The sequence below is a fragment of the Suillus subalutaceus genome (assembly GCF_016647625.1).
Source record: "Suillus subalutaceus strain FC151 chromosome Unknown DFJ58scaffold_156, whole genome shotgun sequence".
In the NCBI taxonomy this organism is placed as follows: domain Eukaryota; kingdom Fungi; phylum Basidiomycota; class Agaricomycetes; order Boletales; family Suillaceae; genus Suillus; species Suillus subalutaceus.
The window spans coordinates 92,705-113,204 of NW_024540405.1; the positions used below are offsets into that span (position 1 = coordinate 92,705).

The window sequence follows — 20,500 nt, forward strand, 5'->3', positions numbered from 1 at the left end:
TTTTCTCCACTTCCACGCTCATCCTTACCTCTCTAAGGAAAGTCACAAGCCGTTACCCGATGCGCGTGGCATCATCTAATCCAAGTTCTCTGCGCATCATGCGTGTGCTACTTTAGCGACATCTTCCATCTCAGGACAGCCTCCCACCCTCTTCCACGTCCACGGTTACCACTACAACTTCCCCACCAGCGCAATCTCATGTCACCTTCCGCAGCTGTAACGGGAAAACTTCGCATCCTGATATTTCTATAAAACAGACTGGATTCTGGACTCGGTTTTTGCTTTGTGTCTGCTATATCTTGATAATGCTCATATTGTACAGTCCTCGTCCTTCAAGCAAGTATTTATTCACTTTCTCACGTCCTCTCCCTGCAAGAATTATTGTACACCGGTACTCCTGCGTCAACCGCTCGTGCCATGCACTGTGTCACAATTTCATATTGCCATATTCATTTGATCCTCAGGATGTTTATCATTCAAATGTATGGAAATATTCACTGCCAGGATAAGGTGCGATACTTGCCTTGTCAGTGGCAAGCGGTCCAACGTGACAGCAATAATTCTTGGAAGTGCGAAGGGCTGAGAGACCTCGATTGCGATCTTTGTCAGTATCGGATAGGAGTTTATTTACTCACCGGATAATATTAATATATCCTTCCCTCGTGATCTCCTTTACCACTTGCGCCCGAGGGGTGGAGAGTACCACTCATCAAGCAGCATAGGTTGCACGAGAAACGCCCCCTTCTAAGCGACACGTGCAGTACTTGATATACTGAATGTACTGTTTACACACACACTGAGCTCGCCTGTTGCTGGAACGGAAACAAGTGAAAGGGAATTAGCCATACATTTCGAAAAGTGACGTGAGCTTCATGACCCAACATACAACGTACTTGGCCTTTGAACACTACTATGCCAGGGGGAAACGAGCTCGAGGCCACACTTGGTGGAATGATACAGTCTCCCACTTGCATCGCACAAACTCCCCTCTCAAGATTTGCAACACATGCGCCAGATTGACCACTTCGATGCCTTTGGGGATTCCAGAGTCGAAAAGTGTAAAACAACGATATGTGAATGACGTATCAAATAAAACAACTAAACTATCAGATACAACCGTACACGTTACGCAAAATTACGACAAATTATACATTAGATTCGACGCGAGACCTGGTAGCGGTCCACGAGGATATGGGATGGGACTTGATCTGTTCTGTGATCCAGGGGAGCAGGCCAGAGATGTGAACATCATTGGAAGCCAGTACCGGCCATGTCGCTAGAATAAAAATAGCGACCCAAATGGGAGATATAATCGAGATGGTGACGACACCAGAAGTGTTAAAAATCATGATGGACAACGCGGCAGCAAAGAATACCATTCTGTCAAAAAGTAAGTCGCCGCCTCAATTGTGCAACCAGAGACGTACCCCCAAATCAGAAGAGCATACGGCAGACTGAGCAGTGAGGGCAAGGCTCTCGAGGCCAAGCACAGAACTCGACATCCTTTCCATAAATGAGGCCTGAACGTAAAAAAAAATGCAGGCCAAACAATTGAAAAGAAAACTTACCACGCTTTTAGCGGAGTCTTGCCGGCTGTCATTGACTTGTCCGGCTAAGACTAGTGAGACCACTAACGATCCCATAGCACAGAGAGTAGACATGTAGGAGACGAGAATCGCAGCATCTTGAGTCTGGACGGATGGTACCGCGAGAAAGCTGATATCGACAGCAAGCATCACAGTAGACTAAATTGACATCGATTACATTGCCGATAGGGAGCAGAAGTACAACTCACGAATATTGTGTATCCATTCCATTCACTGTTGAGTCTGTTGATAAAATTCATCCACCGCGGTTGAACGATTGTTGAATCGACCCATATCTTTTGAACAGCCTTGTTATAAGCATTAGGAGATCCAAAAAGCATGAAATTAATGACGCGAAGGATGTTATTCGAGCGGGTGTTGGGATCTCCGTACAGTGACTTGTCTGCGTTAAGCCGGGCGCCTGGTTGTCCACAAAAATTCACAAATTTGACGTTGCCTATGAAAGTATTCAGGAGGCGTGATGCACACCAAGCCAGCCAGAGCTCACAGAATTCTCCCATAAATCGAGCTGAAAGTCGCAAAAGTATCAGGTAATCAACCGGCCTTCTATGCTCAGGCTTACCGACAATCCACACAGAATGCTCATGTGCATGCTCATCCTCAATGTCAGCACTGTCTAAAAACCAATCATCATCATCATCAGCAACAACAACCCATATCAGGGAATGATTTACTCATGAGAGGATCCATAAGGCTAAGCATACTTGCAACCTCTTCCGAAGAAAAAGGCGCTAAGGATGTGTCAGAAGTTATATTGTCTGTCACGAGCTTCCAGTATGGCGTGAAACAATTGTGAATATTTGCCCACCTGCCTGGGTATACATCACAATTTCTCTGAGTCTCACAACAACATCTTTCGGAAGGGAGCGTTTATTTGGATATAGTTCGACGTGTAGCCTGTCAAAATCACGATGTATAACCACACAAGGTCAAGATAGGCTGCAACAAAGTTTCAATCGACTTCGGTCAAGTGAGGAAATATGCATACTTCTGAGGTCGCACGAACCAGTACTGTGATTCTAATGCATATCCTGAGAGTAGCGCAATGAAAGAAGCTCGATTGGGAAATGCTCCCCGGAAAGAACTCACTGATGTGATCACCGCACTTTACGCCTCGGACGTTACCAATGAGACCACCGGATTGGTGAGCTTCGAACCAGAAAATAACACGGCTGTCGTGATCGGCAAAGTAATAGCCCCATTCTTCGCGATCCCCTTCCATGGGCTCCAATACTAACTCGACGGATGAACGTAATTTGATGCCTGCGTTTTCCACTTCTTTGTACGCCTTCTCAACAGCCTTACCTATGTTGTCCACCATTCCAGAGGCTCGAATATCAGCATCAGTAAAAACTCTCTGGTGGAAAATATGAGTCCAAGACATGCAGAAGCGGGTCGGAAAACATACTTTATGCGAGTGATAGAAAAACAAAGCGCCTTCTGGGTGCGTGAGCGGTTCCCATCCAGACACCAGAGCAAGCTCCCTACAAGCCTCTTTCAATCTTATTATTCACTCTCTCACCAACGTGCTTACTCTGAACAGTCTAAAGGACCTCTCGGAACCACGTACACTGCATAATCGCCTTGACTGTGGCTGATTAGAAAGGCAAAGCGCTCGAAAAATATGATGTGCATACAGTTCAATCCTATCGTATCGCTTGATTTGTCCAGGTGTGCTGGGAGTCAGAGTGATACTATCAAAGGATTGTCCTGGCGCCACAGGGTGCGATGGCGTAACGATACTTGTGGTGGTGCTGGGCTCGGGCATAGAAATCATACATGGAGGTTGAAACAATGGCACTGCGAGCGTGACAGAAGTTGATTTCTTTTGATTGGCGGGTGCCGGCTGAGAACTCAACGCTAAGCCTGGTTCTCGAAAGACTCTCTCTTTTCCACCAATGATGGCTTGACAGTGTCGAAACACCCGCAGGAGGAGAGAGAGGATACTCGTATATGTCCGAAATGCGGTGGTCCTGATGATGGGCCTCAACCAGGAGATAAACATCCGAATGTAGCCTCTAGGTAATATCATGACGAGGAAAATGGAATTGAGTACAAAGGCTAGAGAATTGTCTGCTAAGTAACTGGCAAGAAGTACAGCCGCATAGCCTAGTACAGTCAAGTACTGTAACAGTCTCGAGTCACGTGGACGTCATCCACGTGCTGGACTGGCTCGCTGAATTTGACCTGTTTTCGTTTCAATTTCTAGAATGCTCGAGCTACAGCCTGCAGGTTATGCAGTCCATGGCGGACATTTTAAGCCATGTCATCGCTCAAGCGCACGACGTACTCACTGCAACGACTCGTTTCGGCTCTTCTCCCCCTAGACTAGGGTTAGGGTTACGATTTTCGGAGTATGAATTTGTCATCATTGCTCCTTCTTTTCGAACCATCCTCAGGTCAGCCACATTTCATCTGAATTCTATCTACTCTGCCATGGTGCGTATGTTACACGTCCTACTAGACGCAGCTTTAAATTTATTGGTTCACAGTCTCTAACACCCGCAACCATGCGCCGTTTGATGCGCGAGATTACCGAGTTGAAGAACAACCCTCCTGAGGGCATTCGCGTTGTCACGAGTGAGGAGAATATGCTTGACCTCACAGGGATTGTTGAGGGACCAGGTGAGTCACTGCAGAATGAGATACACGTCCGAAGCTCAAGTCATCTTATGCTACAGAGCAAACTCCATACGCGGGCGGGTACTTCAGGGTGCGGTTCCAATTTACACACGAATTCCCCACTGCACCCCCAAAATGTACGCGTCATTATTGGTTGTCTGATCATATTTATCAACTACCATCGGCATAGGCTGGTTCGCAACCAAAATTTTCCACCCAAACGTCTCTTCCGCGGGAGAGATTTGTGTGAACACGTTGAAGAAGGACTGGCAATCGTCATATGGCATCGGTCACATTCTCGTGACAATTAAGTGCCTCCTCATTTATCCCAATCCCGAAAGTGCCCTCGATGAGGAAGCGGGGAAGCTCCTCCTGGAGGACTACGACGCGTACTGTTCCCGCGCGAAGCTTATAACAAGTGTGCATGCCACTCCTCGCATACGACCTCCCGAATTTCAGACACAATCCACTGAGAAAGAGGGAGAGCCGTCCACGACGTCGATACCGGTTTCGATTCCAACACCAGCTGTGGTGCCACCATCACCACATATTACGCTACCTGTCCCAATATCTGCATCATCGCCACGCAAATCCTCTCCCGTGCCACCGTCGCAACCTCTCCAATCATCTCCAGCGAACACAATGCCCTCATCACTCTCTACGAGCACTGTGTCCAGCAAAGACGGCAAGGAGCGCTTATCACCGCTTGGGACTGCAAATTCGAACGTTGCGGGTCCAGCTGCTACTGCCGCAACCAAGGCCGTCAAACGATCTGCAGCCTCAGCTGGCTCCGGGACAGAGAAACGTAAGAAAGCATTGAAGCGTTTATAAGAGTGCGTCTTGTACATACACCATCATCTAGGACAGTGGTCCAATAGGGGGATCATCTTGTGCACATAGTAGTTCTGTTCTTTGTTTCTTGTCGATATGGCTGTCGTATTTGTTTTCTCAGTAACATAATGGCCAATACACCAGATATTATATGCATTGTTGTCACGCGTCACGCGTAACGGTGCGCGTCGCGTGACGAAGTGACGAAGTTATTTTCTATTTGAGCCAAATTTGAGCCCTCATTCATTGCAATACTCCTTCGTTCTCTGCCATGTTCTCCAAAGCCCTTTTGGCTCAGTCAAGGACATTCTCTGTATCTCTAGGGGTCCGTGCGTCACTTTCGTCGCCGGTTCTGTTACGCCATGCCAGCTCTGGAAAAATGTCGATGCCATTGCAATGGCAGCGAGCATTGTCAACGTCGTTAGCGCTGCGTGATGACGAGTCACGGTTTGGCGGCCAAAACTCGAAGCCAAGGGGCTTTCGGAGAAGCGTTCCACCTTCGGGAACACTTTATATCGGAAACCTGCCATACTCCATTACTGAAGAAGAACTGCGACAGTCTTTCGCAGAGTTCGGGGAGGTGGTGCGCGTATCTTTAGGTGTGTTTTTTGTGCTGCACTGAAATGTTCGCGAGTGCTGACTGGGCATGCGATGTAGGTACCACGCCAGAGGGGATGAACCGCGGGTTTGGACACGTTCAATTTGCCAATGTGGATGATGCCAGCAAGGTCATCAAGGCGGATGAGGAGGACCCAATCTATATCATGAACCGCGACATCTACCTTGACCATGCAGCGGTCCAGGAACAATCTGTGCGCGAACCTTACCACACGCTCTACATCCGTCCGTTTGGCGGAGCAGAGGACGACTTGCGCGGGATATTCAGCAACTTCGAACAATCCATTGCGGATGTGAGGTTATGTGCGTGCACTTCGATTTATTGAAACTATGATGGTGTCTGACTCTGGGCTGGGGTCTGTAGTGAGGGACAAAATGACCGGCGAATCAAGGGGAAGCGGGTTTGTGGAATTTAAGAATGCCGAGGCCGCTACGGAGGCGCTTGAGGGTACAAAAGATCATAAGGACCCTTCGACGGGCAGGCAGATGGTCATCAAATATGCACAACCTTCTCGCTTCAATTCTGCCTCTGACCTCAAGAGCAGCCCGGAAGGGAAAAAACGGAGATTCAATCAGAGGGAGAAAGGCACTCATCGCAAAAATTCATATGGCGGTGACTGGCAAGGTTCCCAGCGCACGGAGGAGTATCGTGATTCATAGTGGAGTGGTGATCATCTAGGCTTATTATGACTTAATATTGTGGTACCCACTTCCTGCATGCTTGTTGTTCGCGCGTATTATCAGCTCATCGTTAATCACATCTCATGGCGTTATCCCTGATCGGTTCACTTCGATACCTTACGTCTTGCTCCTCTTTCAACTGGACGCTCGCCCCTGCTGTGAACACCACCTGTAAGTGCACTCTTTTCAGGTATAATCGACGAATTCTAACTCATGGAAACGAACCAGCACACTACCAGCATTGCAAAACGCATTGAACACCACGGAACCAGCGATGAACACGTGCCGGGCTGTGGGCAATGCGATTTAAAATTATACTGCGATTCCAATCAGAAAACAACGTGCATATTATTGGTGACGTGTCACTAATGTTCACTGGCACACGAACGATGAGAGCGAGGAGCTATGAGCTTGGATGTGTGATGTCTAGTGCCGATGCCATAAGTTTGAATATCCTGTCCTTGAGTCAAGGACGGGATATTTAAACTTAGAGTTTGATGGTCGAGATCGACCGACTTCTGCGGATAAAGCCAAAGCTAATACTGATAATCGGTTTGCGGGGGGTTGTCGATGTTGTAGTAGGAAAACCAGTAAGTATAATGCAGGTTCAAGAATCCAAGCTGTTTCAAGCTTCAGGGAGGATATCGCCGTCGCCCAGAATCTTCTGAACCATTCATAACTGGCAAGAACCGAGCACAGAGGATCTGGAAGATATATATCATGACCGTCGAGCCCTATACGGCAGGCTTGTTGCTAATGCAGCACTAGCAAAGTTGCAGACCTTCCGTGTCGACCGTAGTGTCAAAACTGTGTTTTTGGTTCGTTCGACAACCATGCTGCCTCCTACCATAGCTGACTCGGAGTGATGTCCACAGGGCTCGTTGCAGTACTTCACTGCTCAAGAAAGCTTCAAGCGTCAACGGAGGTTCGGCTAAAGCAGATGTGGTGCTTCTCAATTGACGACTTCTTGGCTCCAATAGCGCAACTCGCTCTGCATACCTGCTCTGATCAAACGATCGACAGCGCTTAGGTCAGTATCATCAGACCGTTTTCGCGACTTTTCTCTGAAAAATTAAATACTCACCTTCCCTCTGCCAGCTTACGGTGCATCGTATTTCCTCATGTTTACAAGGTAAATATAAGTTCTCCCTTGTTTCACTCGTGACCAGGTTTTGACACTTCTGCTCACCCTGCTTTGGAATTGATTCATCTCTCGATCCAAGACTTTGGGTGCGAGGTGGTGTGGATGTAGTTTCGGTTGCGATCATTTTTGGTTCATCTCACTCTTGTGGCAATCCTGTGCCATGTGATGAGCATGCTGGCCCCTGGGTTGCATCATTTTGATTTAGGCATATGGTCACGGCTGAGTTGATGAGTTGACCCCTTATTTACCCGTGGTCATCGCATATTACCCCTGGGTTTCAAGTAAGGATGGGATCATAGATTTCACCTGTGCGTCTAATTCTGTCGTTTAATTCTGTCCAAGCCCTCATGATTGACTAGGTTGGAATACATAGGTGCAAACGTCGGATGATTCTTATTTTCCCGGTGAGAAGGATAAAAGGCCAACAAGACTCTACCACGATTATTGCAGGCATCGTGAGGTCTGCTTTCGAGGTTAGGCTGCTAAAGGTTGTCAAAGTTCTTGACTTGCGTGGCAAAATGAACTGGTACTGCATTGTGAAATAATAGATGAGGTCGTTCAGCCCCTTGATACGATCTCTGTCGCACAGCGCTGGCGGCGTAATCATGATGGTACCGCCCTTTAGAATGTTGCATGTTGTCTGGGTGCTCGTTGCTTCAGGGACAAATCACGATAGTTGAACTGGCCGTCACACTTGCTGTATACAATACGTTGATTCCGCCCATGGTCAAGGAACAGACCAATGGATCTGGTAATGGCTTGTGTGAACGCCCTCTCCGAATCAGCACCTGGGGACTCATCGACATCTATGGGAAAAGTTGGAACACGGCTGTTACCGGTGCCGACGTATTGAGTCATCCATCTGGTCAACTAGACTTCTGCATCTCTACTTTTACGGCAATTGTGGACCTCTTGTACGTCTCTTGTTCCACCCCCTGCAGTGTGTTTTACATGCTGTTAAGACTCTCGCGACCCATCCGACAGGATACAGGAAGGGCCATCCCTGAGAAGGATGGTTTTTCCCACCGATGTTCTACTCCTTGATCATTTCATGCATCGTCGTGTAGTCGCGATCGGGGCTTATCAAAATGAAATCTCACAAATGCCAAGTCTGCTTGTCGAATCGGTGCTGCGAGATATCAGTTTATGAACTTACGAGGTGAAATGACTATGAATGATAGGTAGATCACTTCCTTGTCATTTGATCCATGAAATGGCAGAGCTCACACAAGGTTCAAGTTAAGAAGCGGATTGCATCGGTAGTGTCATCCTGAGAGTGCAGTGCTTTGGAACAACACGACTACAGCTGGAGGAAGGCAGTGAAATACAATATCTCATTGTCTCGCCGTTCCATCTGATCAGTCAGCACCCGCCACTCTTGGGGGAACGGTGCATAATTGAACCAGCGGTTGCACTTCTCAGGAATACAACGCATGGTCCGAAGACGATTCGCCCAACTCCCCTAACCGAATCAGCGCCCGAGAACTCACCCGCGAGAAAAGCACTATCGCGACCCGACGGCCACTACCCGACCCATCATCCGGTAACTAAAATTTCACCATCTCCCCTACTTTTGGCGAGTTAGGCAGCTGACACGTTGAGGTCTGATAAGCAGCACATTGCAGAATGTGTCCAAATATTGGCACGGATCTATCGCCAGCCTAACTAATGTCATTGAAGACACGCGGAGTTGATCGCAGAGCACTGCCTTGACCCACCTGTGACATGGCATCTAAAGATCATGACACCGGAATTTCAACATGTTGGGCTCACTATGTGACCTTTTAGATACTTCCTCGTAGAACATTGAAGATTCGATCTTACGCTCGTTGGCTGCTTTGCGCTTCGTCGGCCCATTTTGCGGCTTTCATTGGATGCCATAGAGAGCCATTATAATGGCAACATACCCGTCAGTAGAGAAGGTGCCAACATCGATCACAGCAGCCGAGGCATACTGTTGACACAGCGCGTGTGTGCCTGCCTACGCATTGTATACAACTTTGACTAGCTAGCAGAGGCAGCGAACCCACGAAATCATAGAAAGCGAATAAATCATCTGTGTACACTTTATACACCCACACACGATGTACGTTCTACCGATGATACACCAGTCACCCACGGACGTCTAATATGATTCAACTTGTGCCATACACATTCCAATCTCCGTAGACACATGTGCCACGCGATTCGTGCAAGCAGGACGATGAGTTTGAACGTCAACAAACCTGCACGAAAGAGAAGACGCAGAGTCAGTCGCATAATCATAACTGAAGTAGCATATATAAAAGCGATGGATTTTACTGTAGCACCGGGATTGTACATGACAGCGGTCACGAGCGCCAGCATGAGGATTTTGAACAGGGCCATGAGATATTGAGGCGAATTGAAAAACAGCGCCCATTTAAATACTTGGCCGAGCTTGTGTAATATGACGTGATTGAGTGCTGGTCGAAACAGCATGATGAAACAGCATAGGTGAAAGAGGAAGAAGAGGAGGGGTCTCAATACACGACTGAGTCGCGTGAGTTTCAGCGGCGAGAGCAATGATGGCATGAATTTTGAGATGTTTGAGCAGAGTAAGTTAGGACTTTCTAACGGCAAAGTTTGTTTGAGAGGTCTGAGGAGAATATCTGTCTTTACGACGAGCCCGAGCATGATGATGGTTACGGAAAGAAAGTAAAATTTTACATAGGGGTCAATTGACGAATGGGAGAAATACGGAATCACATGACTTCACATTCACATGATTACATTCCTGTCCAATGACGCGACGCGACTTAGACTGATGGACACCATATATGAAACTACCACGGAACTTAGCTCAAACTTAGCTTGACCGTTTGGCTCAGTCTAAAATGTTATTTGCATTCACCCATCCTCGAATTCAGGTGTCATATGGAGATGCGGCGTGAGCGTTGTTGCATCGAAAGGTGACTTTTTGTGACGTTTGAGTATGTGCGGAGTCATTTGTCAGTGATGCCACTGTAGTTGTACATGTTCTTGTCAGTTCAAAACACAAGTGCGCAACCGGACGGCATGCTACTAGTTCAGCAACATCTGCTTTGATCTGTGAAAACAAATTGATCATTTTGCTTGCTACAAAAACATAATTTGTATCGCTCGTGCATAACACCAAAGATATAACATGGTAACTAGGCCTGACGGGGCTACTGGATCACGCGGGGAAGGAATGGAGGGCGTTATATATCAGCTATATACAATACCAGTCATGCGTTGTCATTACAACCGCAAGATCATGACAATGCATGACGTAGATGGAGGAACACGAAGTGGGGGACAACAGCCCGCTCAAGTAATCAGAGACCCACGTATTCCATAACCCCGACGGGTTGCGATAATGCCACGAATGAGCACAGCTAGTAATGCGAGAGTTACCAGAGCCCTAGCGAGAATATGAACAACGAAACCATAGACATATATCAACGACACATACTCAATAACCCAAGCAAAGCCTTGTAGCGCGTTAAGTTGAACAGGATATGCGAAAACGCTCGGGGTACTAAGAAGATATGAGGTGAGAAATGAGCAGTAAGAAGTTACCAACTTGCGATTCAGCTCGCCACTAAGGGCTGTAGTTATACTTGTAGCGCCCGCAGTCCAGAAAACCCATGTTAGAAACAGGCTACAACGAGTTTATCAGCAAGTTCGACCGTCCGTGTCAAAAGAAGTTTACGTACAAGAAGATATGAGATACCACACTATCCAAAACACTGCCTGGAAGATAAAAGAAACACATGAACAGACTGGAGAATACAATCGTCCATGCCGAAGTGAACAATAGAAAACGAGTGCGGTCTCGTTCAGCTAGACTGAAGTAGTTGTGGTGGGCGGTAAAACGCGACGTGAGCCAGGCTGAGATTGAAAGCTACCACAGGAGGTCAGTATTCTACCGTTGTTGAAATAAAACGACATACCTCGATGATACTGCAGAAAATAATCAGCGAGAAGACAATCAAAATCCAGGGTGTCGGCCGACGACGGTATAGAGGACGAGGCTGCCCCATTCGCATGTGAGTATCAAAACCCATTGCGCGAGGAAAGGAATTTGGCTGAGGGGAGAGGGGATTGGTATTAATATTGAGGTATCGAGGCTGGGGATCGCCGAGGTCTCGTAATTGAGATCGCAATTGCGACATCTATGTGGATGCAAGTTAAGTTTAACATGAACAACACTGAACCAAATGATCACCTCTCTGGGGAAAAATCATTTAAAATATATTTGTTACATCTGAGTAGCAACTCACAGTGTGTGTTTTATCTCTATTTCCTCAATCCTAGTCAGGAGACCGTCATCCACAGCACGAGATGTTCTGGAGCCATGGTCTGTGGTTAGTGTGCTGTTGCGAAGCTGATCACGAAGACGATGACATTCTGCTTTTTCACGCTCGCTCTCGCGTTGAAGAGCTTTGTATCGCTGGAGGGAATCAAAGGCAGCTCGAAGTGGTATATGCTAAAAACACCGCAAATGAGAAATTTGATAAGAACTGGGTGAGGTACTGACAGCAAGCATCGGTATACATCACATTTGCGATGCGCCTGCAGAGTGAAAAGGACTCACAGAATTGGAGTCATCCGGTTGAGACTGTAGCCATTCCTGCACTTCGGAGACTACTTCAGCAACATCGACTTCGGGAATGCCTTCGCCTGAGACTAGAGACATCCGATGAAGAAGGAGATTAGCATGATCATAAACAACACCCTGTTCGGCATTGTCTCCTTCAGCATTTTCTTGATCGGAGGGATTTCCGATGTGGAGTTTCTTGACACGATCTGGATCGAAAACTTCGCGGCAGAGGGGACATGTGTTTGTGTTTAAGGAGTGAAGGCATCTGGGATTGAAGAGGGTATGGGATAAGAGACAAATATTATTGCTGGCCGCAAGCTGGCCGGGAGTACTGGTAGAAATTTAGACGCACCTGAAACAGAAGATGTGACCACACTCGGCGATTGCATGTGGAGAAGTAGCGAGATCTGAGGTAGAATAGGGATCAAGGCAAATGTCACAACAACTTGAAGGATGGACGACAAGCATGCCTAGTTCATAGGACTCCTTAAGCCCACCTCGAGTGTGCAGACTTTATATCATTACCTTGTTAGTAACGTTACACGTTTCTAGAACCGATGCAAAATTCAAACCCAGCACAACGTGAATATTTCACGATGTAAACATGATGGTGCTTCACTTAGCTTGATGTAGTAGTAGTGGTACTACGTATAACATTGAATTGCAAATACTAGATTATGTAATGATATCATAGCCCGATACCGCTACTACAGGAACCAACCAACAGCATGTTCAACCACACTTGGCCGGCTTGACCCTCCAAAGAGCTTCAAAACTTTCATTGATATTGTCACAGTCATGCAAGGAAGGTGGGCGTTTCAAGCGGATCGCGAGCTTACGACGCATCGCACCACACAAAGATTCGCCACACGTGTGCTTCTCTTCTATTAATATTGAAGCACAGGCATCCGAGCGTAGTACCTAGAAGTAAGTAACATGAATACGCACACGGACGGCGCATTACCAGCTCAGCAACGTCCGCTTCGATCTGTGAAAACCTTGATTATTTTGCTTGCCACAAAAACACAACTTGTATCGCTCGTACAACACCAAAGATATGACCTGGTAACTAGAGCTGACGGGACTATCAGATCATGCGGGGGCGGAATGGAGGGCGTTATATATCAGCTATGTACAACGGTTTGCGAGAATGTAACGGATGAGCGCAGCTAGCAATGCGAAAGTTACAACAGCCCTAGCGAGGATATGAACAAGGAAGCCATAAACATATATCAATGACACATACTCAATAACCCAAGCAAAGCCTTGTAGCGCGTTAAGTTGAACAGGATATGCGAAAACGCTCTGGGTACTAAGAAGATAGGAGGTGAGCAATGAGTAGTAAGAGGATGTTACCAACTTGCGATTCAGCTCGCCAACAAGAGCTGTGGTTATACTTGTAGCACCCGCGGTCCAGAAAGCCCATGTCAGAAACAGGCTACGAGTTTATCAGCAAGTTCGACCGTCCGTGTCAAAGGGAGTTTACGTACAAGGAGATATGAGATGCCACGCCACCCAAAACGCTGCCTGGAAGATAAAAGAAGAAAAACATGTAGAGACTGGAGGATACGATTGTCCATGCCGAAGTGAACAATAGAAAACGAGTGCGGTCTCGTTCAGCTAGACTAAAGTAGTTGTGGTGGACAGAAAAACGCGACGTGAGCCAGGCTGAGATTGAAAGCTACCTCAGAGGGTTATTATTTCACCGTTGTTGAAATAAAATGTGCACATACCTCGATGATACTGCAGAAAATAATCAACGCGAAGACAACTGAAATCCATGGTGTCAGCCGAGGATGGTGCAGAGGACGGAGACTTACTAGGGTGTCCCATTCGCATGTGAGTATTAAAATCCATTGCGCGAGGTAAGGAATTTGACTGAGGGGGGGGATTGGTATTAATGTTGAGGTGCTGAGGTCGAGGATTGCCAAGGTTTTGCAACTGAGATTGCAATTGCGATAGCTATGTAGATGCAAGTTTAGTCTAACATATATGCCACTAAACCACATGATCACCTGTCTGCAGAGAAGTCATTTATAAAATATTCGATACTTATGAGTAGCAACTCACAAGGCATGTTCAGTCTCTATTTCCTCGATCGTAGTAAGGAGACTGTCTTCCACAGCACGAGATGTTCTGGAGCCATAGTCTGTGGTTAGTGTGCTGTTGCGAAGCAGGTTACGAAGGCGACGACATTCCGCCTTTTCACGCTCGCTTTCACGTTGAAGAGCTTTGTATCGCTGGAGGGAATCTAAGGCAGTTCGAAGTGGTATATGCTAAAAACGCCGCATATAAGAAATTTAAGAAGAACTGGGTAAGGTGGTGATAGCAAATATCCCGTTTGCAATGCGCCTGCAGAGTGAAAAGGACTCACAGAGTTGGAGTCATTCGGTTGAGAGTGTAGCCATTCCTGCACTTCGGAGACTACTTCAACGACATCGACCTCGGGCACGCCTTCGCCTGAGACTAGAGACATCCGATGGAGAAGGAAAGCACTATTGTCTCGTTCAGTATTTCCTCGTTCGGGTGGATTTCCGACGTGGAGTTTCTTGACATAATCTGGGTTGAAATGTTCGCGGCAGAGGGGACATGTGCTCGTGTTTAAGGAGTGAAGGCACCTGTGATTAATGAGGATATGAGATGAGAAACTAATATTATTGCTGGTCGCCGGGAGTAGAAATTTAGACGCACCGGAGACAGAAGATGTGACCACACTCGATTGCATGTGGAGAAGAAGCAAGAACTGAGGACGTAGAATAGGGATCAAGGCAGATGTCACAACAACTTGAAGGATGGACAATAAGCATACCTAGTTCACTGACCAACAGAACTCCTTAGGGCTCTAGCCCATCTCGAGTGTGACTTTTATCATTACTTACACAGGCTGCTGTCAGTAGAGAACCGGTGCAACATTTAAGCCCAGCACAACTAGTATGACGATATCGTGACTCATACGTGTTGGCAGAGCACAGCTAGTACAGGACCCCTGATAATCCCTACTCAGGATTGCCTCTAGCGGGGCCCCGACGGAGGCTAGGCTACAAAACTGATTTAAATGATGTTTTTTTAGCATGTCCACTATTTTTGAACCGCCAAACACGTAAGTCGAGACCTTCGGAATATTCTAGACTGTAACTCAACGAGGCCCGCGGTGTATTATATTCTCTTAAATCTGAGCACTCGTCCAAGCTAATGTCATCATCCACAAAGTGCACCGTCGAGAGTACTGAACTGTGAGATGGAACACGGGCGAGGTGGTGTGGCACTAGCGAGTCGTCGAACTCGCTGTCACGACTTGGAGTGCAGTGATATAATTGTGTGCAGTATGCTGCAGCCATAGACACGGCTCCGGTACTCCTTTGATGTCTGGTCGAAGGGCATTAGCAAGCGTGTAGTATGGCACTGGCATGGATCGTATGATTCTTCGAAGCTGCAGTGCATAATGGCGCCCATTCCATGCGGGTTGCGCCACTGAATTTTGCATGACATGGCGGCGCTGTGATAAGGCTAAACCGCTGTTGAAAATGGTGTGAATGAAGACGCATACTTTGACGAGTGATACTTCTCGATGCATGGTAAGCGTGAGTAGAATCACGATCACGAGTGCCATTGCCCAGTGACACGTGAACATCGATGCTCCGCGCCGTTCAGTCGTCAAAGGCTCGTCCTCTCACGCTGCCACCTAGAAGTGTCAAGTTCACGCCGTCACGATTGACATTATGGTGAGCCTGCTCGTTGCCGTTGGTAGTAGATGGGCATGTGCACCATATATCTTCGTGTACAAAGTTTGCAAGATGGTATAGGGCCGACAATGCAAATTATTACCAGTTTCGACCTTGTCCTTCAGCCATGCTTGTGTTTCGTCAGTCAGACTACTATCGGTTCAATTATCCTCTATGGGAGTCAGACTCACCTCGAGCTTTCCTACCACCCTGGTTGATGATGCCAAAGGCCCATTGCAAATCTCAAATCTGGCTGTCCTTCTGCCGCAGAAATGTTTAACAACGTCTTTCGAAACATATGTTCGAAGCACGAGCACATTCCACTTGAAATGGACAACGCACAGACGGTAGAACTAGCGAAGATAATCATAGGCGTTGAGTTGGCGTGACTGGCGTCAGAGAGGTGAACCTTGTATATATAATCGTCAAGTCTGCCTTTGTTACAAAATATTAACAAATGAGAGCCTTGGGGATATGTTGAGGCCGTTATATACCGTTCGGTGATGGCTACGACATTGAACTGAAGCGAATATATCGGGTAGAGTCTGGGGTCTTTTCGTTGTGAATGCTGTAGAGGGCATTCGGACTAGGTGTTTGCTCAGGGTTTGAAGTTGTTGGAAGGAACCGAGTAAGGTCCGATCATGCATGAACTCCCTGGCTGATAAGGTAAGCGCGCTCCTAAAACGGAAGGCTCACTTTGTCTCGGCCGATTATGGATGGAGGATCAGATCTCCCAGTGAGAAACGGTCCTAGCCGTATCGACGGAAAACGACCGAAATATCGCGACAATATTTGCGTCGATTTGCGGAGACGGATGAGACTTATATGATATTTTCAGCGACTCGCATCGAGTGAGATATTGCAGAATCGAGCGTGTTTGCGTAGCGTAGATTCTAGTATATTGTAGTAGCTCCCAATTGACCTTTTGCATATTCGCACATCAACCCAAATCGACCAAAAAACAATTGTATTGCGAAAAAATTACAAATGCAATAAAAGTGTACTCTATATACCACTGGCACCCCCACCCATGCATCAGGATGACGTAGCCCATCAGCTTCTGGTACATGGGAGTCCTTAACTGAAACAAATCATTGTTAGATGTGCTTGCCAAGCAAGCAGACAGTACTTACAATGACAACTGCCTCGTTCTCGTGTTTTCTACGGCAATAGATATCAGTTGAAGTATATTGGGTAGCTTTTAATGGAACTTACCAATCGACTGTCTTGTAACGGTGTATCTGTTGAAGCCGCTGGACGTGTCGATAATCGGGACAATGGTAGTGAGCTAGCGATGATGTAAAACAGTCAGTGAATGAACCTGACAATGTCAGATAACTCACAATGTTCGAAATGTGTGCATATATGCGCCGTAAATAGCACTTACTTGGATGACTACGGTCAATTGGGTGGGATCAGCAGATGGATTGGGCCGTGAAAAGGTCTAGTACTTATCTTGTTAGTGCAGTGGCTAAGCGAGAAAATCATGCATCAGACGGTACCAGGATGGTTGAGGTCAACAGCGAGATTTTGCTGAGAGGAGGACGAGATGATGGAAGGGAAGAAGAAAGCTGAGGTAAACCGAGTATGGATGGAATGTCCCAATATATATCATAAGTGGACCACTGCATATCGACGTCATCGCATGAAGTGATGGTGCGTGCGCAGCTGATGCGCGAGAATGTTCAAACATTCAAATATTGAGCAAAGTCAAGTCAAAGTTGAAAAAATTTCAGCATGTTCAACCAATGTTCAACGGATCTTTGCTCAATGGATCAACCGCACTTTTTAATTTATCGATTTGCGTAGTTATCGCAATATTATTGGTATATAACTAATATTTTCGTCGTTTGCCGTAGATATGGCTAGGACCGTTTTTCACTGGGGATCAGATCTCAGATCTTAAGCTTCAGACACTGATTGCATCCTCTTCGAGGCAGGCAAGGGACGCGGTTGTTTCACAACCAATAATATTATCGTCCACGCCAACCAGGCGATGAATATTCTCAAAAATTACTTCCCCCTTGACAACCATATCTTTGTGAAGTTTGATAATGTGGCTACTCACCGAAAACATGACAGAAAACCCCTCCAAAGCATGGGGTGTTGTCACTGCCGAAGCTGCGTAACACCAAGAGACACGAGAGCGCACCGAAATTGTCAGAAGAACAAGAAAACCAAACGGGTTCCCGAGTCTCAACCCGCTGAATCACTCACGTCACCACGCATTCTGTGCAATAATGGAATCCAAATTTATTTTACATCATGTTTAACGTCCTCGAGGACAGCTTGCAAGATGACGATATAGACTAATAATCAGTATCAACAAAGATAAGCTAGAGACAAATAAGAGCGGGTCTAGATCCACTGCGAAAAGCAGAACATCTGGTGCTGGTAAAGCTCACAGGGTATACCCCCAGCGCGACAATGATTCAGAAAAAATCAATCAACCACTCCTCTGCCAGTGGCGAGTCAGGGATGTTAGGATTTTGAGATTGGAGATTGTCATGGTTTTGCAACTGAGATTCCAATTGCGACAGCTATGTGAATGCAAGTTAAGTTCAACATAAACGCTGCTGAACCAAATGATCACCTCTCTGCGGAGAAATCATTTATAAAATAAGTATTCGTTATTTACGAGTAGCGACTCACAGGGCATGTTCAATCTCCAATTCCTCGAACCTAGTGAGACTGTCTTCCACAGCACGAGATGCTCTGGAGCCATGATATGTGGTTAGCAAAATATTCGTTACTTGCGAGTAGCAACTCACAAGGCATGTTCAGTCTTCATTTCCTCGATCCTAGTAAGACTGTCTTCCGCAGCACGAGATGTACTGGAGCCATGGTCTGTGGTTAGTGTGCTGTTGTGAAGCAGGTCACGAAGGCGACGACATTCCGCTTTTTCACGCTCGTTCTCAAGTTGAAGAGCTTTGTATCGGTGGAGTGAATCTAAGGCAGTTCGAAGTGGTATATGCTAAAAACGCTGCATATGAGAAATTTGACAAGAACTGACAGCAAGCATCGGTATACATCGCGTTTGCGATGCGCCTGCAGAGTGAAAAGGACTCACAGAAAAAGGGTCATCCGGTTGAGACTGCAGCCATTCCTGCACTTCGGCGACTACTTCAGCGACATCAGCTTCGGGCACGTCTTCGCCTGATATTAGAGACATCCGATGAAGAAGGAAAATAGCATGATTATAGACAGTTGTGCCCTGTTCGGTATTGTCCGGTTCAGCATTGTCCCGATCAGCATCGTCTCGTTGAGCATCTTCTCGTTCAGGTGGATTTCCGACGTGGAGTTTCTTGGCACGATCTAGGTCGAAATTTTCGCGGCAGAAGGGACATGTGTTTGGGTTAAAGGAGTGAATGCACCTTGGATTGAAGAGGATATGAGATGCGAGAAATATTATCGCTGGGCACAAGCTGGCCGGGAGTAGAAATTTGGACGCACCCAAGACAAAAGATATGACCACAATCGATTGCATGTGGAGAAGAAGCAAGATCTGAGGTAGAATAGGGATCAAGGCAGATATCACAACAACTCGAAGGATGGACGACAAGCATACCTAGTTCATGGCCAACAGGGCTCCTTACTAACCTTGAGTGTGGAGTTTTATCACTACCTTCTGTTAGATGGAACCAGTGCAGAATTCAAACCCAGCACAATGAGTCAGTGCACATGAGGCTCGGTGTGTGACACTGCACATTGCTGTATACAGTGACTCAGGCCCAGACGTCAGGCCCATGGGTGCTAGAGTGAGAACATGTGCGTTGAAACGTTGACATGGCCTTTGTCAGCAGGTCCCATGAGAATAACGTGCACGTGTGCTTCGATCGCACATATCTCGGTCGACCCATTCTTAAGTACTCTCCACTGAAGTTAATGTGCCTCTCTTCTTCTTCTCTGCGCTCACATTTGCGTCACTCGACGATTTTTTCCACCAGCCCACCTTCCTACCTTCTACTCTAGCTTGTTTTGGTCTGTCTCTCAGTCCCTACACGTTCTCAGACCGATCATGTTAGACTCGTGAGTCGTAACCCTTCTGCCTACGTGCGCTTTTTGAGATGGTGTGATTTCTGCCCGCCACTCGAGCATCCATGGTAGTATACGCCAAGCTGGTCACGAGCCAAGGATCATGCTTCTAAGGTTCTGCTTGGTCCTCGAACTTCTCCAATTCCGAACGATTCACCATGATGTACATGATCTCCGGCATTGTCAGGGACATGTCACATGCTCCAGTATCACTGGAGCAGGCGAAGGGGAATGTACTCGGTCAGATGCAGAGGAGTGGCGGATGACGTGCGCTGCAGCGAGGTCAGGAGGGTTTATTTGTTTTTATCATGTCTCATTCTGCATCAACGTGTATCCATGTGTCGCGACACCTTTTCGTTCTCCATCAATGTGGTTCAATTGAAACTACCTGGAATGAGATCGAATGGGTATCGATCTGTAAATATTACTAGTCCAATCTCTATCAACAAAATCGATAAAGGTCTCATTTTTCACAATTACATGTGGATTCATATTGAACTCTTATCAACAGTTATCGATACACATCGACCTTGTTCTTAATGGGACTGAGTACCTACCTACACATGAAATTTAATGGCGTCCACGCCTAGTTTCTTATGGTGTAAAATCCTGCGCAAAGCCCTCTTTGCCCTGGATTGACCGACGTTGTTGCGTT

The 20,500-nt window shown here is 46.8% G+C and overlaps 8 protein-coding genes across 8 annotated transcripts; 2 read left to right on the forward strand and 6 right to left on the reverse strand.

Moving 5' to 3' along the window:
- Window positions 1–1,041: 1,041 nt before the first annotated feature.
- DFJ58DRAFT_813820 (uncharacterized protein) lies at window positions 1,042–3,702 on the reverse strand. Its single transcript, XM_041391623.1, has 13 exons — window positions 3,197–3,702; window positions 3,016–3,091; window positions 2,697–2,964; window positions 2,614–2,638; window positions 2,416–2,504; window positions 2,282–2,365; window positions 2,170–2,223; window positions 2,095–2,115; window positions 1,796–2,043; window positions 1,569–1,745; window positions 1,496–1,520; window positions 1,428–1,473; window positions 1,042–1,380 (listed from the first exon to the last, which is right to left on the reverse strand). Exons 1-13 carry the CDS (start codon window positions 3,637–3,639, stop codon window positions 1,146–1,148), a joined length of 1,791 nt encoding a protein of 596 aa, XP_041238221.1. The 5' UTR covers window positions 3,640–3,702; the 3' UTR covers window positions 1,042–1,145.
- A 203-nt stretch (window positions 3,703–3,905) lies between these two features.
- Window positions 3,906–5,266, forward strand: DFJ58DRAFT_813823 (ubiquitin-conjugating enzyme/RWD-like protein). The gene is made up of 4 exons (XM_041391624.1): window positions 3,906–4,046; window positions 4,100–4,232; window positions 4,289–4,366; window positions 4,420–5,266. The coding sequence occupies exons 1-4, from the start codon at window positions 4,044–4,046 to the stop codon at window positions 5,058–5,060; spliced, it is 855 nt and encodes a 284-aa protein (XP_041238222.1). The 5' UTR covers window positions 3,906–4,043; the 3' UTR covers window positions 5,061–5,266.
- Window positions 5,267–5,279: 13 nt separating this feature from the next.
- Window positions 5,280–6,718, forward strand: DFJ58DRAFT_813825 (uncharacterized protein). Its single transcript, XM_041391625.1, has 4 exons — window positions 5,280–5,659; window positions 5,718–5,981; window positions 6,043–6,530; window positions 6,588–6,718. The coding sequence occupies exons 1-3, from the start codon at window positions 5,332–5,334 to the stop codon at window positions 6,336–6,338; spliced, it is 888 nt and encodes a 295-aa protein (XP_041238223.1). The 5' UTR covers window positions 5,280–5,331; the 3' UTR covers window positions 6,339–6,530; window positions 6,588–6,718.
- A 3,846-nt stretch (window positions 6,719–10,564) lies between these two features.
- DFJ58DRAFT_813829 (uncharacterized protein) lies at window positions 10,565–11,925 on the reverse strand. Its single transcript, XM_041391626.1, has 6 exons — window positions 11,769–11,925; window positions 11,439–11,717; window positions 11,202–11,389; window positions 11,069–11,146; window positions 10,958–11,023; window positions 10,565–10,906 (listed from the first exon to the last, which is right to left on the reverse strand). Exons 2-6 carry the CDS (start codon window positions 11,658–11,660, stop codon window positions 10,813–10,815), a joined length of 648 nt encoding a protein of 215 aa, XP_041238224.1. The 5' UTR covers window positions 11,661–11,717; window positions 11,769–11,925; the 3' UTR covers window positions 10,565–10,812.
- Window positions 11,926–11,951: 26 nt separating this feature from the next.
- Window positions 11,952–12,631, reverse strand: DFJ58DRAFT_813836 (uncharacterized protein). Its single transcript, XM_041391627.1, has 4 exons — window positions 12,614–12,631; window positions 12,441–12,558; window positions 12,044–12,353; window positions 11,952–12,011 (listed from the first exon to the last, which is right to left on the reverse strand). Exons 2-3 carry the CDS (start codon window positions 12,554–12,556, stop codon window positions 12,044–12,046), a joined length of 426 nt encoding a protein of 141 aa, XP_041238225.1. The 5' UTR covers window positions 12,557–12,558; window positions 12,614–12,631; the 3' UTR covers window positions 11,952–12,011.
- Window positions 12,632–13,181: 550 nt separating this feature from the next.
- DFJ58DRAFT_813838 (uncharacterized protein) lies at window positions 13,182–14,315 on the reverse strand. The gene is given in 8 exon segments (XM_041391628.1): window positions 13,182–13,283; window positions 13,335–13,400; window positions 13,449–13,526; window positions 13,579–13,769; window positions 13,822–13,859; window positions 13,909–14,052; window positions 14,147–14,149; window positions 14,160–14,315. The coding sequence occupies 6 exon segments, from the start codon at window positions 13,943–13,945 to the stop codon at window positions 13,217–13,219; spliced, it is 477 nt and encodes a 158-aa protein (XP_041238226.1). The 5' UTR covers window positions 13,946–14,052; window positions 14,147–14,149; window positions 14,160–14,315; the 3' UTR covers window positions 13,182–13,216.
- A 1,420-nt stretch (window positions 14,316–15,735) lies between these two features.
- DFJ58DRAFT_668265 (uncharacterized protein) lies at window positions 15,736–15,906 on the reverse strand (the record flags this gene model as incomplete). The annotated part of the gene is made up of 1 exon (XM_041382684.1): window positions 15,736–15,906. A coding segment is annotated over one exon (171 nt), but the record flags the coding sequence as incomplete, so codon positions are not given.
- A 2,854-nt stretch (window positions 15,907–18,760) lies between these two features.
- DFJ58DRAFT_813889 (uncharacterized protein) lies at window positions 18,761–19,384 on the reverse strand. The gene is given in 4 exon segments (XM_041391629.1): window positions 18,761–19,039; window positions 19,070–19,186; window positions 19,249–19,252; window positions 19,270–19,384. The coding sequence occupies 4 exon segments, from the start codon at window positions 19,374–19,376 to the stop codon at window positions 18,785–18,787; spliced, it is 483 nt and encodes a 160-aa protein (XP_041238228.1). The 5' UTR covers window positions 19,377–19,384; the 3' UTR covers window positions 18,761–18,784.
- Between the last annotated feature and the right edge of the window lie 1,116 nt (window positions 19,385–20,500).

What these genes read in the sequence shown, in the direction of transcription:
- DFJ58DRAFT_813820 (XM_041391623.1), bottom strand. Translation starts at nt 3,639, where the DNA reads ATGATATTACCTAGAGGCTACATTCGGATGTTTATCTCCTGGTTGAGG. An exon ending in TGCCTTTCTAATCAGCCACA is followed by an intron (nt 3,092 to 3,196) that starts GTCAAGGCGATT and finishes AGAGGCTTGTAG; the next exon opens with GGAGCTTGCTCTGGTGTCTG. An exon ending in TGTGATGTATACCCAGGCAG is followed by an intron (nt 2,366 to 2,415) that starts GTGGGCAAATAT and finishes AGCTCGTGACAG; the next exon opens with ACAATATAACTTCTGACACA.
- DFJ58DRAFT_813823 (XM_041391624.1), top strand. An exon ending in AGGGATTGTTGAGGGACCAG is followed by an intron (nt 4,233 to 4,288) that starts GTGAGTCACTGC and finishes CTTATGCTACAG; the next exon opens with AGCAAACTCCATACGCGGGC. An exon ending in CCCCACTGCACCCCCAAAAT is followed by an intron (nt 4,367 to 4,419) that starts GTACGCGTCATT and finishes CCATCGGCATAG; the next exon opens with GCTGGTTCGCAACCAAAATT.
- DFJ58DRAFT_813825 (XM_041391625.1), top strand. Translation starts at nt 5,332, where the DNA reads ATGTTCTCCAAAGCCCTTTTGGCTCAGTCAAGGACATTCTCTGTATCT. An exon ending in GGTGGTGCGCGTATCTTTAG is followed by an intron (nt 5,660 to 5,717) that starts GTGTGTTTTTTG and finishes CATGCGATGTAG; the next exon opens with GTACCACGCCAGAGGGGATG. An exon ending in CATTGCGGATGTGAGGTTAT is followed by an intron (nt 5,982 to 6,042) that starts GTGCGTGCACTT and finishes TGGGGTCTGTAG; the next exon opens with TGAGGGACAAAATGACCGGC.
- DFJ58DRAFT_813829 (XM_041391626.1), bottom strand. Translation starts at nt 11,660, where the DNA reads ATGTCGCAATTGCGATCTCAATTACGAGACCTCGGCGATCCCCAGCCT. An exon ending in GTGGTATCTCATATCTTCTT is followed by an intron (nt 11,147 to 11,201) that starts GTACGTAAACTT and finishes AACTCGTTGTAG; the next exon opens with CCTGTTTCTAACATGGGTTT. An exon ending in AGTGGCGAGCTGAATCGCAA is followed by an intron (nt 11,024 to 11,068) that starts GTTGGTAACTTC and finishes ATATCTTCTTAG; the next exon opens with TACCCCGAGCGTTTTCGCAT.
- DFJ58DRAFT_813836 (XM_041391627.1), bottom strand. Translation starts at nt 12,556, where the DNA reads ATGCTTGTCGTCCATCCTTCAAGTTGTTGTGACATTTGCCTTGATCCC. An exon ending in GGTCACATCTTCTGTTTCAG is followed by an intron (nt 12,354 to 12,440) that starts GTGCGTCTAAAT and finishes CTTCAATCCCAG; the next exon opens with ATGCCTTCACTCCTTAAACA.
- DFJ58DRAFT_813838 (XM_041391628.1), bottom strand. Translation starts at nt 13,945, where the DNA reads ATGGATTTTAATACTCACATGCGAATGGGACACCCTA. An exon ending in GTGGCATCTCATATCTCCTT is followed by an intron (nt 13,527 to 13,578) that starts GTACGTAAACTC and finishes ATAAACTCGTAG; the next exon opens with CCTGTTTCTGACATGGGCTT. An exon ending in GGCTTTGCTTGGGTTATTGA is followed by an intron (nt 13,284 to 13,334) that starts GTATGTGTCATT and finishes TATCCTCGCTAG; the next exon opens with GGCTGTTGTAACTTTCGCAT.
- DFJ58DRAFT_813889 (XM_041391629.1), bottom strand. Translation starts at nt 19,376, where the DNA reads ATGCTTGTCGTCCATCCTTCGAGTTGTTGTGATATCTGCCTTGATCCC. An exon ending in AACGAGAAGATGCTCAACGA is followed by an intron (nt 19,040 to 19,069) that starts GACGATGCTGAT and finishes AATGCTGAACCG; the next exon opens with GACAATACCGAACAGGGCAC.